Here is a 17,672-nt window from a genome sequence, read left to right on the forward strand (position 1 = left end):
TAATTTTATAACAATATATTGATGGGAGAAAGTCGATAAAATAAATTCAATTTTAGAAATGCTTGGCGGGCCGCAAGCGGCCCGCGGGCCGCGTGTTGCTCATCCCTGCTTTACACAAAAGCACCGATTCTGTATATTTTATTTGTTACTGTACTGTGGGCATATAGTTATGTGTTTCTTGTCACGTTTATATTATTTACAGATATTCCTTGCATATTTAATTACTATTCACAGTTGGTTGAATACAACAAAAACATTTCTAAATAATATGAATGTGAAAACAACAGAGTGGATCTTTACAGTTAGAAAATTAAATATTGGTATTAATTAATACAAAAAACTAGGTAGGTACACTAGGTGTTCAGTCTACTCTCTTCCATTCGCATGATACGATTTGAATCACACCTGTTTACACTAATAAATATTTATAAAAATATGTTCAAACATTCTTCCCTTTAAACAAAGAATTTTGTGAATATTATAACTAGCCTTAATTTAATCATAACCACCAGATTAATTAGGGGTTCTGTTTTGACTTAATTTCTACAAGTACTCCACTTCACATATTTAATTTTAAGCTTCATAAATTTGAGTATGTTATTATACTGTGCGATTACTGTAGCCGATCCCATTCATATTCTTCTAATTCAACGCATTCATCCGATAGACTTGATGCCCTCAATAATATTTTGTAAATATTGGTGATATTAGAAAGAGAGTGTACCTTCATTTTTACTGTTCACTTTCAGCTGCAATTCAACCATTTCATTATATTAGGCCGGCTTGGTTGAACTGGAAAGTGGTTGATCATTAAGCGCTCTCTTATGTAACCCTTGTCGATTTTTATTTTTTGATTAGTTCAGCTATAAGAAATCTTAATTTGCACTATTACGCAAGCTTTTGAATATAAGGCGACTCCTTTGGCAGTCTCTCTCTCTCCTTTTTGCAACTTGAATTGAAGAGCACTTTTAACGAAAGTGTTTTACAAAATAAGAAAGATAGAATATCGCCAAAATCAATATTTTTTCATCATGATTACTTTTAGACCAAAGCCATTACAAATTCAATTCCAAGCCTCTGTCTGGTTTTACTTTTATTTAACCATAAAATACCTTATATCATCACCTTAACAATAGGAGGTAAATTACAAATCGTTCTTACTCTCACGAGGAGTAAAGACATGTTGATTTTTAGTAACAATTCGAGTAACTACCTTCAATTAAGCACTTTTGCTCTAATTCAGGCATAACACTTACCGCTTAGTAAGAGAATAATAGAGTCAATAAGTCGGGGGTAGCATTGATATCAGCACACCTTTTAACAACCAGAATCTGGGTTTGATCTATAAACTTGAAGAACCATTTATAAGTGGAAATATTTGTGTTACACAATAAACAAGAACCTCCCTGCAGCTCAGTTTCTAAATGCTTCTTTTTACGGTCGCAAATGCTCTTCATATTTAGTATTTCTGCTGTTTTGAAAATTAAAATTAGTTATAAGACGTTCATTTAATGACGCCTCATGAAATGCAAATTAAGAATACTGTAATAGTGGGAGATACAATATAATTTCCATTGCTGTATGATCATGATATTTAGTTGGTACAAATTTTAGCCTCATCAACATGAATACGTGAGTAATAAAACTGTTGTTAAATTTTTATCATTTATAATTTTTGAAAATGGAATTATTCCTATCAATTGTCATTCGATGAAATTTTGTGCATATGCAAATCTCCAGTACAATATTCCAGATACGTCGGGTTTGTGGAAAGCATTTATTATTCAATTAATCAAACCACAAATATATAAATAAATGTGAAAATTTCTTTTTCTACTCCCAAGCGACTTATTTTCTATTTTTTTCTGTAAGTTGATACTGTAATTTATTGAAAGTTTTATACAAGTGTTTTTTTATTTTAGTTTCTTATATAATATATGCCTGTTATATATGTGCATATATTTGGGTTGATCAAATGTAAGAGAAAGTAAATAAATATGTGTACATTATTTTTAGTACATCCATAAATTTAATATACTTTTAATTTTGTTACAGGATGTTTGCGGTCATATTTTTAGGAGTTTTAGTAGTAACAAATGCTGCAGTATGTGAAAAAAAAAATCCTATGGAAAGCTTTGACTCAGCAAAGGTTTGATACTTAAGTTACTGAGATTAATAAAAACAAATCTCATTGTATCTTTAAAATATTATTTATTTCTGAAATTAAATTCACTTATTCATGTTAGAATTTATTGAATTTGGAGACGATTTTCATTAAGTGATTGTAATAAGTGCAGTTTGTGATACTACGGGAGTACTCTAATTTGGTAGCTAAGGAAACAAAAAGTTTGAATTCACAGCTTGCTTATTTTTGATTTTCTAGGAAAATATGTTGATCATATAAGCCTTTTCTCAAATTTAATTGCTCTAGTACTTTGGGTTAATGTAATACTAGATACGAGGATCGTAGGGTGTTTTCTGGTTTCATGGACCCGTAAGTTTTTGGATTTTCATATGCTCTTATAAGCAAATGAACAACTGCAAGACAACACTGAAGATTGATAAGAGAGATTTCGAGCTGATTAAAAAGAAGATAAGAAAAAGTAATTGCATTAGGAAAATTTACATCAATGCGCGAAGTGGAGCGAGGTTTTGATAATTGCAAAGTGACATTTCTAAAGGTGTTCCAACCTAAAAATTAGACAATCTCAACTATCTCTATTCTACGAGGGTCCCAAAACTCATAACATACACAAGGCTCGCAAAAACATACTCTGGTATGCTGTTTGTAAGGTTGTTTAATAGAGAATACAGAATAGTAGAACAGTATCGGAGCCAGCTGCCTTAGTTCTGGCAGGTATGACCCCAATAGATCTAATGGCCTCCGCAAGGAAGAAAGCTTATCTACTGAGAAAGGAAAAAGGCGTGGATACATTGACTGCTAATGAATTAGCCAAAGCCCATATAGAACAGGAGTGGATTGCCCGATGGGCCAACGAGAGCCGGGGAAGATGGACGGCCAGATTGATAGCAGAACCATTCTGTTCTTCTGGAAGTTCGGTCAGGTCGACTTTTACATGACACAAATCCTTACAGGGCATGGTTGTTTTATGGCATACTTAGCCCGCATGGGAAAACGCCCTGATGGTGCTTGTATTTATGGAGACTCACCCAGAGACGACGCTGAGCACACACTCTTTGACTGCGAGCGGTGGAAGGTAGAAAGGAAAAACATTATGGACGTTACAGGAGTTATTGTCCCTGAAACGCTGATGATGGCAATGCTGAGACGTAAAGAAAATTGGCATGTCATCGCCTTGAATATTAGGAGGATTTTAATGGTAAAGAGGAAGGATTTGGAGAGGATCGAAAGATAAGAACTATCTGTTTGTAAAATGTGGCGAATAAAATACGAGGTGCCTCCCCGAAGAAATACCTTATGGTGGTGCCGTGGAGGAAACTCACCTGGAAAAGAGGGGGTTTTTAGTGGGTGAAGCCCCACACACCCGCCTCGGCGGACGGTGCCTGTTGGCATTTTCCCCCTCTTAAAAAAAAAAAAAATAGAGAATAGTTGTGAAATGTAAAAGATAGAATGAGATAGAGAGAATTATATTAATAAGAGGATTAAGGTAAATAACTTAGAGAAACACTTGTTTAAACATTCATAAAAGAATGCTAGTGAGGAAATGAAGTTGTGTGAGAGCTTGAACGGAGAAGTGGCGATGAGATTTATTATAAATGTTGGAGATTAGATAAACTTGACTGCTAGAAATGGATTGATGATGAAAACTGATAGATTGTCAACTGATTTTCAAAAGTGCCAAAAGATGTCATACACAAATTGAACTGAAGCAATTGTACGATGAAGAAGTCTTTTTGTCATTAAAAATAGTAATACACCAAAATTGGGAAATGTAAAAGGAGGCAGCAGGAAGACTTTCCTGACGCTTGTAAGGGATTAGAAGATAAAGGATGCGTGTGGTTAAGCTGGGTTATATCCCTTTGAGTACATAGGGATGTCAAGATCCTTAATGAAGTAGCTAGTCTTTGATAATAATAATAAATATGTTCTACCAGTTCTATATTTAAAACGGAATGTCTGAAGGCATCAATTGCTATGCTTATTAACTAAAAAGTACGATAAGGGTTGTCAGGCAGCCAATTCATTATGGACAATCACAATTATCAACAATAATTCATACAAATCCTGAGATTAGATCTCTGCTCTACTTTCATTGACAAATTTCAATTTCTTAGACTAGGGGTGTCAAACTGGTGGCCCTCGAAGTAATTGTTATGTGGCCCACAAAGTTCTGAAAAAAAATGAAAATACAAAAAATTGATATGAAGGAAATAGCGCTTAGGGGAGATCCAGGCCTTTATCGTATACACAATTTTCCCATTCAAGATTAACAAATCAACACTTATACAAGTGACAGACAGTTTACCGGACAGTTTTAATAAACATTTATCTGCCTCAATTTATCTGTCTTTGAACCCATGTTTTGGATATTCCTGAATCCAGTGGATTCTGAAGTGTCAGAATATAAATCTAACAAAATTTGTAAACGTAATGTTGTCCGCGAGCATCTTGCGTCTAGCACGAAATGATCCGTTTTAAATGAGTTTGACACCCCTGTCGTATACGTACTAATGTTTAATTGTATCATTACACAGTTTGTTATTTACAAATCTCACTTATCACTAAAGTTAATAATCAGTACTAGTTCATAGCAGATAAAAGATAATATCTCAGAGATAAGCATCATTCTACCATTATTTCTTTAAACCGTACGTCCTTAGGAGTACAATTCTGGAAAAATAAAAAACAATGCAAGCTGTGGTGGACTAATAATACCCAAGTTTGTGACCTTTGTAATTCTTTTTTTGTTTTTGTTTTAAATGATAATGTTAGTAATTTTTTGTTTATTAATTTTATTAGTATTTCTCTGCAAAACTTGACTATGTGCAACGTGTAAGTGAAGGACCTAAATCAGTCGCTTGCATTAAATTTGATTACAACAGAGATTCAGATGGCAAATTAACATCTAATTACGATTATTATGGAGGGTAACTATTTATTTTCTTATAAATTTCTTTTGTTAAAGCTAAATATGATGCTAAACCTATTTTTCTTTTCCTTAAACTAATTTGTCATATACATTGCCTTTGACAATGAAATACATCTGGATGTACCAAAAACAGTGTTCATTGACTTACTATTCACATAACTCCATTCAAGAATGAATCTCGGCGCCAATAACCTAAGATGTTGACGCGCCTTAAATCATTAAAAAAAAAAAAAAAAAAAAAAAAAAAAAAAAAAAAAAAAAAAAAAAAAAAAAAAAAAAAAAAAAAAAAAGAATGAATCTCTACACTAAACCTCGGTTACTGTCGTTAAGTCTTTACAGCTTAATTTAATTAATTGTTACGGTTAGATGGCTAAAGCTAATGTATTCAAACCACGTTCTAAAAAAGTATGTTATTACTCTTAGAATTATTTGAATATATTAGAACGTTGAATTTGATATTGGTAACTTTAAATTTTTAATCTGTTTGTATTGGTACTGATGCACAAAAATTCTTTATTTTTTAGCTCCGAAAAGCAGAAGTATCATAACTCTTGTAATGGAACTCAGCGAAGTAATAAGGCAAAGTTTTCATTCAACTGCAAACAATCATCTGGTAAGCTTATATCATAATTAATGTTACTTAAGTATCATTAATTGAGTCAATTAGATCCCTAATTAAACTAATCATACAGTGATCTTCATTTTGGTCCGCTCTTGACTTTTCGTCAGACTGTCTTTGGCCGTTGAATTGGGATTTTATATTTTTAAATTTTTTATGATATATCAAATTATGATTGCCCAGTCTTCTTTGAACTTGAAAAGGAGACTGAGAAATCATAATTTAATATACACTTTACAATATGTTGTTAAAATATCAAGAACTTTGTAATAAAGAAAGGGTTACGTTCACCTTGAAGATGCACATTCAAAACATTTAAATGAGCATCATCAAAAGTTTAAATGTGTAGGTTTTACTTTCCATTCTTTCTTTACTTAATTTAGTTACATTTTTATTAATTTTCAGTGTAAATAGTAGCTGAAAACTCACGTTCTTTTTTCTCTTCTTTTGATTGAAGAAGCAGTTGTTCTGCGCATTAATTTTGACTTTTTCATTGATTTCCTCTTGTACTAACAATGGAAGAACTGCCAACGAATCATTTTTTCAAAAATTGAGTTCCCGCCTGAAATGAACTATTTGGGGGGGGTTCTAAACTCGAAACTAAGGTTTATGCTGCAAGGTCTTATGAGAACAGAATATTTCTCTTCTAACTCTCGCTATGGGAGGGTCTGATGAATTCAGTATTTGAACAGTAGCGAATCCATAGCCTCCCCATCTCTTGTCGAGATGTTACATGGATTGCCATTGTTAATGGATTGTACATTGGTACTTTATTACAATAAATTAGAGTTACTATTACGTAATCGTTAGGTAAATGATTTTGCGGAACATTACTCGATTCTTATTCTGGTAACATTAAAAGTTTAGGTTGATTCCATTATACCTTTTGGATTAATAGCGAATCTCTAATCTTGAAAGTTGCCTCTACAACTCACTATGACTACAACATGAGAGCGTTGATCCAATACCAGCAGTGCGCTGAGAAGGCATCCGAAAAATATTCGATTCTATTAGAATTTCTAATACTTATACCTTACATTTACAGACAACAGTACTGCTTCTCCTACTTTCCAAGAAGAAGTGACAGTCATGACAACAGACTACAAAACATACTCTGTAGTCAATAGATGTGTAAAGTCTGGAGGATTCAGTTCAGGTAATTAATTGTTTAAATTTTTATTTTATATGGATTCAACTTTTATTGACCAAGAGATAAAGAAGTGCTCTTTAGTATTAAGTTCAGATTGACAGGTTCTTCCCTAGAACTGAAATGCAAGGAATTTCTTGAAAAATTAATCAATTAAAATAATAAATCTACATGCATGAAATGTAAAAAAAGTATCTCCATTTTTTAATTTTTGTGCACTAAAAAGAAGAAGAAAAAAAATCATCTAGCACTAGGTCAAAGACAGTTAACATTTTAAAGAGGTCTTTTCCTTTTATATTTGCGAAAATGCAATTTAGCGCATCAGAACCATTCCATATCTCCTGAAGTCTAATAGATAAGTGGAGCAATTTATTAAGACTTTAAAACTAAAGGTATCTGGCGGTAAACGACAAAGGATGAAGCCCCCAAGAAAAGGTTGTTGCAAAGTTATCGGAACACACCTCATAGAACTACCGTGAAACACCGGCTAAATGAAAAGAACAGTATTAGATAGGTTGAAGCCAGATCCGAAGGAAGTCATAGAGTAGGAGATATGGAAACGAAAAAGATCTAAGTATGTGAAAGAAAGAATTTACACAGGGATAGAAGTTTGGATTAAAAAAGAAATCAGGGAAAGGATGGAAGCCGGGTGTGACCAACTGCAGGATTAGAGTGAGAACTGAAGGAGAACTAAAGAAAAAGCATACAGATCAATTAAGGGCAAGAACAGGTGCCACTGAAAAGGAAGAGAAAGAAGATGTTCTGAAGATGGAGAGGTAGCTGATTAAAGCGGGGATGAACTTAGAGATTGAAATAGACATAGACATAATTTATTTGTTTTAAGATACATATCTTATACAAAAGAGTTTGATTTAATAATTATATACAAAAATAATGATAATAATAATAGTAATAATAATAATAATAATAATAATAATTTTTCCCTCAATTTTCAAAAGAAATAATAAATAAATAAATAAAATATATAGCACATGTAAAATAATTGGTAAATCTTTAGAATAGCTCCCCAGAGGCGTGGCCTAATTCGAAGTGATTCTGATTCGCTGTTACTATAGAACCCGCCATATTCAAATATAAATATAAAACTATTTCTTTATTTTATATTTACACTTAAATCTAGCGGGTTATATGGTAACAGCGAATCAGAATAACTTCGAATTCTTTATTTATTTCTTATTGGGGGGCTTCGCCCCCCACACCCCCTGATTTTTTCTTTTTTTCATACCCCCCTCCTAACCTACCTAATCACCCTCAATTTTTTAATTTGTGTCACACCATTCATTACAATAATTACACAGAACAACAAAAAAGAAACTACCTTATTCTGTGGAGTCCTTTTCCTGAGGAGGGTATACTTGTCGAACTCCATTCTTACTCACACTTCAATCATGCTTTAATTTAAAACAACCCGCAAATTTAAAACGCTCATACTCATAAAGTTACAAAAAAACGGCACCTCCGGTCACATACAGAACACACGCGGGAACTATTAATACATTAAACAGGAAGCAGTTGCTATGCAGTATGTGTACTGCGCATGCGCGCTAAACATAAGCGCTACGAAATTCGCACCATCCGCACATTGGCGGGAGGTAGTTTTAATTTTCCCCGGTAGGTGCGCTGTACTTCGCACCCCCTAAAAATAAACAGGCCACGCCTCTGGGGCGCTATTCTAAAGATTAGCCAAATAATTAAACAAAATAATGAAACAACAAATTAAATATTTTCTTTTAATAGAAATAAAACAATAATAATAATAATAAAATAGATTACTATGATTCATTCTTTAAATAAACTATTCATTTTTTATAAATGCTCTTAGTTTGAGCGACCCTACTATATACAAGTAAATATTATTTGCCTGATCTTTGTCTTGAATTTCCAGCAATTTCGTTATTTTTGCCACTTTATCATTCACCCCATTCATGTATTTGGCCAGATACTGCATTCTTAAAGGTTCGTACAAAGGGCATTCGATCATATAATGTTCTAAATTCTCTGGCAATTGGCATTTACATATAGAACAGTTCTCTGTCCCTTCAAATTTGAAGAGATTGAAATATATAAATATATTTCAGAAGTATGATTTATTATTATATTTATCCCAGATGGTTAAACATTTGGTGGAAAAGATCATATTGTAACGAAGTGACTTTGGTGCCATCTTTTGAAAGAAGATAGAACCTCTAGTTTGCTAGTCTAGGGAGCCACTAGGAAGAGCAAGCTTAGGCGGAGGCTTAGAAGGGGCTAGTAAAAACTGACATGCCTAGATTATTCTGCGAGCTTCTAGTAGATTCCAGAACATTCCATGGCAGTATGGCGAAAGAGCGGCGCCAGAGAAGCAATCTATCGGCAGTCTGATAGTAGTCTTTGAGCAGTTTTTACTGTGAATTTGTGTAGTATATGTTTAACAGTGAATTGTTGTGATTTAAGTGAATTAATTCAGTAAATAGTTGTGATGTTAGTAAATGTTATTTACTGTGTCTGTGTAATAATTAGTTTTGTGGATAGTTTAGTGTGTTTTATCATTTACGAACCTACTTATTAACTAGTTGGCAGTCACTAGTTGCAGTTTTTAAAAGAGAGAAAACTAAAATTACAATATTTTCCTGGAATTATTATTACATACAAATATAACAATAAATAGTGTGAAAAGTTTCAGTAAAATTTATTTCCTAATTACTATATGTATAAGAGAGAATGAGTTGGTAAATTATAGATCTGTAGACATCCACAGCGAGCCTGTTCGCTTCCTTTTTAGACGCGAAGATTATCTTGTAAATTTAAGCAGTAATTTATTATTTCAATATGATTTTTTTCAGGTAATATTTTGGTATTAAGCAAGGATAAAGACAGCGAAGATCCTTCGAATCTTGAAGAAATTTTGAAGGGACTTGGTGAAACTTCATTCCAACATGTCAGGAAAACAACTGATTGCAAATATTGAAATTAGAGTAATTGTACTCCTCATTAAATCTATAATATAACTTAATTATAATGTTCATTACATTTATAATATACATTAATTATAAATTTATCATTCTAATTGCATAACCTAACCTTTTATATTAAGTACAAATACAAATTAAATAATTAAAAATAAAATAACAGAAATAGAATATTCGAGTTAGAGGAGTATCAGGATTCTACATCCGTTACACAAACCATTATTTTCTTAGATTTGGAACCTCAAGCCCATAATATCTAAACTTTTAAATTAAAAACCTGTCTATACATAAAAAACAAGGTAAAATAATCTCATAAAAATCCCGAAATAGTGCAAAGCACGAGATGCTAACAGTTATTATAAATATAATAAGAGTTGCTATCTGGTAGTTGAACTGTACGCACGCTTGATTTGTGCTCCGTATTTAAATGCTTTTTTCACTGGTTTAATGTGGAAGGTTTTTTTCAATAATTGGCCAACAATATTAATAAGAGGTGTACTTTTAGAAAATTCAGTTGTTTCGACTGGTTAGATTGATTTAATTAAAGTATTTGCGAATATTATATTTAATTTATTAAGAATTAGAGAAATATTCAAGAGGAAGTTGGTGGAGTGGGGATAGAATATTTACTAGTGGTGTATCATCTTTCTACAGAGGTGGGGAACGATATTTATGTATACTGATATGGACAAAAATATGTAAGTATGGAACAAAATATTCTATAGCAATTGTTTTGTTTGAAGATATCTTTCACTTTTGCTGTTTGAACTTTATTGAGAACTTTCAGTTTATTATTAATATTATTATTATTAAACGAATAATTTATATCAGCTCCCTATTTGTTTTGCATGATGTATAATTCATATACTTCAGTTTAATTTATTTCAAGTTTAATGATTCCAAAATTTTTGTATTCCGCGTGTTATTTATGAATATCTCTGGATGAGAAAGTTTTTTGTTGTTTTTGATGAGCAAAAAAGGCAGTAAGTTAGAGGACTATTTCTCGCCAAACTCAAGTACAACACCCAAAAGAAGACGATCCAAAAGTTCGCCAGAATTACATCTTGAAAAGGTAAAAAATAGAAAATTTACAAAAAGGGAAATATGGAACTTAATGTTGAAACTATGAGTGCTTTATTAGACTCTAAATTTGAATTATTTAGGTCGTCATTGCCTTCCAAAGAAGATTTCAAAACGCTAGAAAATAAATTAGATGTACTAGTTTTGGAAAATCAAGTATTAAAAAAGGAAATTCAAGAAATGAAGGAGAGAGAAAATAAAATGAACGATACTATTGAATATCTGATCAACAAAAGTAAAATAAGAAATTTAGTATTCAGAGGTGTGGTGACAACCAGGCATGGGAACGCAGTGGATACAGTTGGTGAAATTTGTCATGAAATACTTGGAGTTGAAAATGCGCAAATAAATAAAGCTTTTGAAATAAAGAAGAAAAATGTAAACAATATTATAGTAGCTGAATTTACTAGAGAAGAAACAACTTACGATATTTTGAAGAATGCGAGTAAATTGAAGGGTAGTGGTATTATTATACATAGAGATGTATCGGTTAGAACTAAAAGGAAGAAGAGATGCCTGCTACAACTTAGATGGAAAATAATAGAAGTGGAAAGTCAAGCTAAAATAAAAATGAGAGATAGCTTTTTCATATATAATGATAGAAGATTTGTTTGGGATCTGGAAGAGGGTCTAAAATGTGCGGGAGTCAATGGTGCAGTGGTACTTAAACAAATTATGGGAAATGGGTTTAAAAAAGAATTAGAAGATAGTATTAAAGAAATTCAGGAAGCAGAAAGACAATACGAACAAAAAGCGGGTGAAGGGCCTTTAAATAAGCCAAGATGAGAAAAAACTGTCTGCCGAGGTGAAAAGGAGAACAACAAGCATCCGCGGAAACGACGTGAGGAAAATAAAAAATTATGTAGTGAAAATGATAATTTTAAGTTTAATATTTTATCGTATAATATAGCAGGTTTGAAAAATAAAAAAGATATGTTTATGTTTTTTGAGTTTATAAATAAGTTTGATATTATTTTGTTACTAGAAACGCATTTGGAAAGAAGTGAAATTGGTTCATTTGAGCATTACTTCAAAGAATTTAAAATTCATTGTATACCGGCATTACGTCAATCTAAATTTGGTGGAGCTGTGGGAGGCTCAATTTTTGGTTTTAAAAAATCGTGTTTTGTATCTAATATCTGTAATTTTATTTATGTAAACAATAATGTTGTAATGGAAATTAATCAAAACAATTTTAAAATACTTTTAATACCTGTTTATATTAATGTAAACCACTGGAATAACGACTTTGACCAATTAAATAGTTTATTAAATGATGTTAACAGTAGAAAGCTCATAGTAATAGGGGACTGTAATGTGAGAATTTCAGACGAACAAATTATTTGGTCGAACCTCGTATATCACAATAGCAACATTAGGGAAGTACGTATATCTAAAGACAATTGTTTAAATGCAAGAGGGAAACAATGGTTAGAGCTTTGTGACGATTATGATATGGTGGTCTTAAATGGTAGATCAAAGGGAGGCCGACAAGGAGAATTTACATTCATAGGAGCATCTGGTTCCTCGGTAATAGATTTATGCAATGTAAGTTTTTCAATTTTGCCAATAATAAATGATTTTGTTGTTCTTCCTGAAACATACTCTGACCATTGCCCTATCGTCTTAACACTAAATCTAATACATTCTGATTTAAACAATATCGCCACTCTCCCACTTTTGCCGAAGTTAATATGGCGCGATGATTCAAAATATAGCGAAAAATTAGACATCGAGTTAAATAAATATAAAAATTTAGGAAATGAAGCTCATGATATTATTAATTCTCTGATAAATATTGTTAACATTGTAGCGTCACGGCAAAAATTTCGGAAACCTTTAATTAAAAAACAAGAATGGTATGACTGGCAGTGTGATAAAGAGAGAAAAAGGTCGTTTCGTCTATTAAATTTTTATAGAAAAACTAATTCTAATGTAATTAAAAACATCTATTTAAAATGCAATCTAAACTATAAGCTGTTGTGTAAAAATAAAAAGGAAAACTTTAATAAATTATCTATAGAAAAAATAAATGAAGCGAAAAATCCGAAACAATTTTGGAATTCAATCAAATTACTTAAAAAACAAAAATTTCTTTACAACACCAGTATAGATGTTAATCAGTTTAAGGCCTACTTTGAAGAATTATATAATCCTGTACTTGAGGTACCTTCTATTATGTACGCAGAACCTTTTGTTTATGACGCAATTCTAGATGATAAGTTCAATTTTGCTGAATTGTTAGCGGTTATAGGTAAAGCAAAAAATGGCAAAGCTCCTGGATTAAACCGAGTACCATACGAGTTCCTCAAGAATGCATCTGACAACTTTTTGGGGAAAATGCTCGACGCATTTAATAGAATTTATGCTACCAGTCGAGTACCACAAAATTTTAAAGAAGCACTAATATATCCTCTCCATAAAAAGGGTGATACGAAACAAATATTCAATTACAGGGGTATCTCATTTATCGATATTGAAGCCAAATTGTTTTCGGGAATTTTGTTAAACAGATTATGGCTTTGGTTGGATAGTTATAATGTGTTAAATGAATTTCAGGCGGGATTCAGACCAGGGTATGGAACAATTGACAATATTTTTAGTGTTATAAACTTAATACAATTGCAATTCGTCGAAAATAAAGTAAAGAAGATTTACTTATTTTTCGTCGACTTCAAAGCTGCATTTGATTCCGTACCGAGAAAGCTATTGTTTTATAAATTATCTAGACTGGGCCTGTCAAGTAAATTTATTAAAGTTATTGAACATATGTATGAGGATAGTAAAGCTGCAGTCTGGGGCGAACAGGGAATATCAGAATTCTTTAAAACTTTATCAGGGGTGAAACAGGGTTGTTTATTGTCCCCAATTCTATTCTCGATCTACCTTAATGATCTTCACGATGACATTGGGGGTGGTATTTATCTTGGGGAGTTAAATATTCGAGTACTTTTGTACGCCGATGATATTGTTTTGATAGCAGATAAGCCTGTAACAATGCAACGTATGATAGACGCATTAAGCAGCTATTGCCAAAGTTGGGGTCTAAGAGTGAATCTTGAAAAGTCTAAGATGATGGTCTGTAGAAATAAAGGAGGAAGATATTCTAACGAAGAAAAGTGGAATTTCGAGGGAAATAATATTGAAATAGTAAATAAATATAATTATTTAGGAGTTACTATTACCCCTGCACTCTCATTTGAACCTCATCTGAAAGAAAAACTTCAGGCATCTAAATTTGCCATGAACTGTACTTGGTCCAAATTAATTGATAACTATAATGTCCCAATGAATTCTAAGATAAAAGTTTTTCATTCAACCTCGCGTTCGATAATGTGTTATGCGGCGCAGGTTTGGGGTTATAAAAAGTATCAAACAGTTGAAAGGTTGCAACGGTTTTTTGTTAAAAAACTTTTCAAGTTACCAAAGAATACGGCTAATTATATAATCAGTTTAGAAACGAATTTGACGAGTATGTTTTGGTATACATTGAAGTTGCACATAAGTTATATTTTCAAAATACTTCAACTTCCAGACGGTAGGCTCCCCAAACTAATAGCCAAGAAAATTATCGCTAAAAAAAACTTGTGGTTCAAGGATTGGGATAACATGTGTCGTCAACTGGGAATATCCCCGTTCAATCTAGAAAATTATGATAACTGGAGAAGTAATTTAAATAGTTTTCTGGATATATTAAAGATGAACGAGAGAGAGAATGATATAGCTAGGGCGAGAGAAGGACAACATCATGTTATCTATCCGAGGTTAAATTACGATAAATGGGAATACCTCTGTAATTATAGTGTCGAAGATGCCCGCCTAATAATAAAAGCGAGATCAGAGTCATTCAATTTAAATTTTAGGCCCTTTGATCCAGAAGCTGACCAAAACTGCACTTTGTGTAACCTAAATGAAATAGAAACCGTTATTCATTTTATAGGAGTTTGTCCCATACTGGCGCCATATAGGCTTCATTATTTAAATAAAACAGTTCTCTCGATTGAGGAGGTATGTAGTTTTTTGAATGGTACAGAAAACTGGAGTGACTTATGCAAATATTTAAAATCAGCTATCTCTTATAGAAGATTGATTATTAATGAATTTTATCTCTGATGATAAGTCGTTTTCATTTCTATTTTTGTTCTGTTTTAATATTATTTTTATTTTTTACTTTCTCCGATGTTTATATGTTCCTCATTTAGTTGCAGTTTTAAACCATAATAATTTGTAATCGCAACTCGGCAGACGGATGTAATCCATTGCCTTCAAAGAGTTATTATTTATTTTTCTATTGAATTTAGAATTATTATTTGTTCATAAATATTATTGTATTGTAAGATGGAAACATTTCTTTAAATAAACTCTATTATTATTATTATTATTATAATTATAATAATTTTTTTTTCATGAACTGGGAAAAATTAAATTAAATAGTTAATGCAACTGTGGAAAAAATTGTAAATCTAGTGATGTAGGTTTGTAGTGCATGTGACAAAGTGGAGATATGATATATTGGTAAGCAACCATCCTAGGAGATCAGCGTTAGGTGTTGAGATGGTCGTGTGGCCACCGCCGCTTTAGTCTGCGATGTGGATTTGAAGGAAGTGTAGGTAGTCATGTTGTGGATCAGAGGGTTGTAATGACTGAGATTTGAGTGGAGTTTTGTGTACCGAGATTGGGCTATTTCAGAGACGAGAGGAATATTGAGATCAGTGTGTATAGTATGATAGGAGACGTAGAAGGGAGCGTTAACTATTGACAATGTATGTCTATTTAATTTTCTTTTTCGTATAATTTAACATTTGTTTGAATTATTAGTGAAATAAAAAACAAATACAATAAATATTTGGCAGCTGTTAGTTTTTGTTTGTTCTATGTGTTAATTTATTTACAAAAGGCCAGAAACATGTTTTATTACGCACTTTAGGGAGAGAATATTAGTCAAATTATTTTGTTTTAAATTAAAAACAAATCTACTAAGACATAATATATGAACATGTACACAATTTATAGTGAAAATTATTTACATTAAATTATTGAATAGTTTTATCACCCTCGCCAATTTGTGTAAACAATTTTTCGTTGTGAAATTGTTTTTATTTAAAATCCTAAATTATAGCATTCAGAAAGGGTGGTGGAGAGTTAGAACATTGTCAACTGGCTTTGAGAGAGAATATTGTTAACATTGGCAACTAAATAGAAAAAAATTAACTTATTTCAACTCCTAAGCTCTCTTTTGCAAAGCATATTGAAGAGCGGTGGTTATAAAGATAGCAGAATGAGGTTGTTATAACGTGAAATATAGATTAGTAGAAGTGAGCCTAATTTACATGGCCACAGTTTTGGGATTAAAGTGGTTAGAGGCATTAGAAAGAAAAATCTTTGCTCTGATACTTTTGTTAATAAGTAATAAACCTTATTAGTAAATACATAATTTTTGTGTGTAATTAGTCTGCTTAATTTTTATAATCTTCCAAAAAATTAGGATGAGTTTCAGTGCTTATCAATCTTAACCCATAAATAGATTATTTTACTTTATATAATTATTATTTTTTAAATTTAAAATAGGGAAAAGATTAGCTCATTGGTTATCATGCAGGATTCCCTCGCAGTGATCTAGGGTTCAATCCAGCAGCGGGCCCTTAGATTTTTTGTTTTTTTATTCTGTTTTTCTTCTTATATTGTTCTTATAGCTTACTGTCCAGTGATGGATGCAGAACACTGTCTGGAGGCCATCAGAACTCTACAAAAATCTCCAGGTGCCAACAACACGCCTAAAATTAAAATACAAACATAATAGATTTCTCAGGTAAACATGCTATTTTTTTTCTTCTAATTAAAATCCGTATTTATAATTATTACGCATAAAAATTACAAGTGGGGGATTTTGTGTGAATAGGCTGTTCCGGAATGAATTTAATTTTTATATATCTCACCTCACTAACATGAACACGTAAGTAAAACAGCTGCTTTCTTTTCTTTTGATAAATATTTAGTTAAACTCATTACACATGTTTGCGATGATGAAATGTTGCTGTTGAATGAAGTCTGTCACCAAAGCTCCTGTTGAATCATAAAAAAGATCAATATTGCCTATTGAAGTTTCAAACCAAAGGGTTAGGGCTAATGTGTGTTATGTCCAAGTTCAAATGTAACCCTTCCCGGCTTCCTAGAAAATCGCAGAATATTAAAGGGGATAGAATAGCAAAGGGGTCTCATTACAGATGAACTGATATTATTTGAATCTAGGTATTCAGAATGAACATTTTAAAGGTTTACCAGTTTGAACCAAAATATTATTATCACTTCTTTAGTTGCAACTGTTCGAAATGGCAAATTTCAAAGATTTCTATTTTTAATTTTTTCAGCTATGGTGGGTAATCAGATTCACAAAGAGAAAGTGTTCAATTTGTTAAATCTCTTTGTAACAGTGTTCCTCAAAGCCTGTGTTAGTTTAAATAGTACTTTATTTATACAAAAGAAAATAAATACAAAAACTAATATATAAAAATAAGTACAATAGGCATGGCTAGACCGTCTGCCGGAGTTTGTCTTAAATACAATATCATAAATACATACAAAAATAAAATAACTATTTGCAATTGAAGCAAAGTAATATGTAAATTTAAGTAAAAAAAAATTAAAATATCTACAATAATGTAATAAGTAAAATATAAATTAGGAAACTTCTACACAAAAAACAAAGAAAATACAGATATAAAAAATATATAGAAAAAGAAATGAATAAGATCACATAAAAATAAAAAGAGACAAAAGAAAGAAAG

The 17,672-nt window shown here is 31.8% G+C and overlaps 1 protein-coding gene across 2 annotated transcripts; it reads left to right on the top strand.

Annotated features, from left to right (window-relative positions):
* The first annotated feature begins 1,491 nt into the window (after nucleotides 1–1,491).
* On the top strand, nucleotides 1,492–9,905 carry LOC141447308 (pallidipin-like). 2 transcript variants are annotated; one of them, XM_074114736.1, is made up of 6 exons: nucleotides 1,492–1,632; nucleotides 2,056–2,149; nucleotides 4,943–5,070; nucleotides 5,597–5,685; nucleotides 6,737–6,847; nucleotides 9,682–9,905. In XM_074114736.1, exons 1-6 carry the CDS (start codon nucleotides 1,625–1,627, stop codon nucleotides 9,804–9,806), a joined length of 555 nt encoding a protein of 184 aa, XP_073970837.1. In that variant the 5' UTR covers nucleotides 1,492–1,624; the 3' UTR covers nucleotides 9,807–9,905. The 2 variants fall into 2 exon arrangements, with proteins under 2 accessions (XP_073970837.1, XP_073970838.1); XM_074114737.1 differs by lacking the exon at nucleotides 1,492–1,632 and adding an exon at nucleotides 1,703–1,867.
* Nucleotides 9,906–17,672: the final 7,767 nt, after the last annotated feature.

This window comes from Rhodnius prolixus, unplaced genomic scaffold (genome assembly GCF_049639745.1).
Source record: "Rhodnius prolixus isolate KJV_2025 unplaced genomic scaffold, Rpr scaffold_7, whole genome shotgun sequence".
NCBI lineage: Eukaryota > Metazoa > Arthropoda > Insecta > Hemiptera > Reduviidae > Rhodnius > Rhodnius prolixus.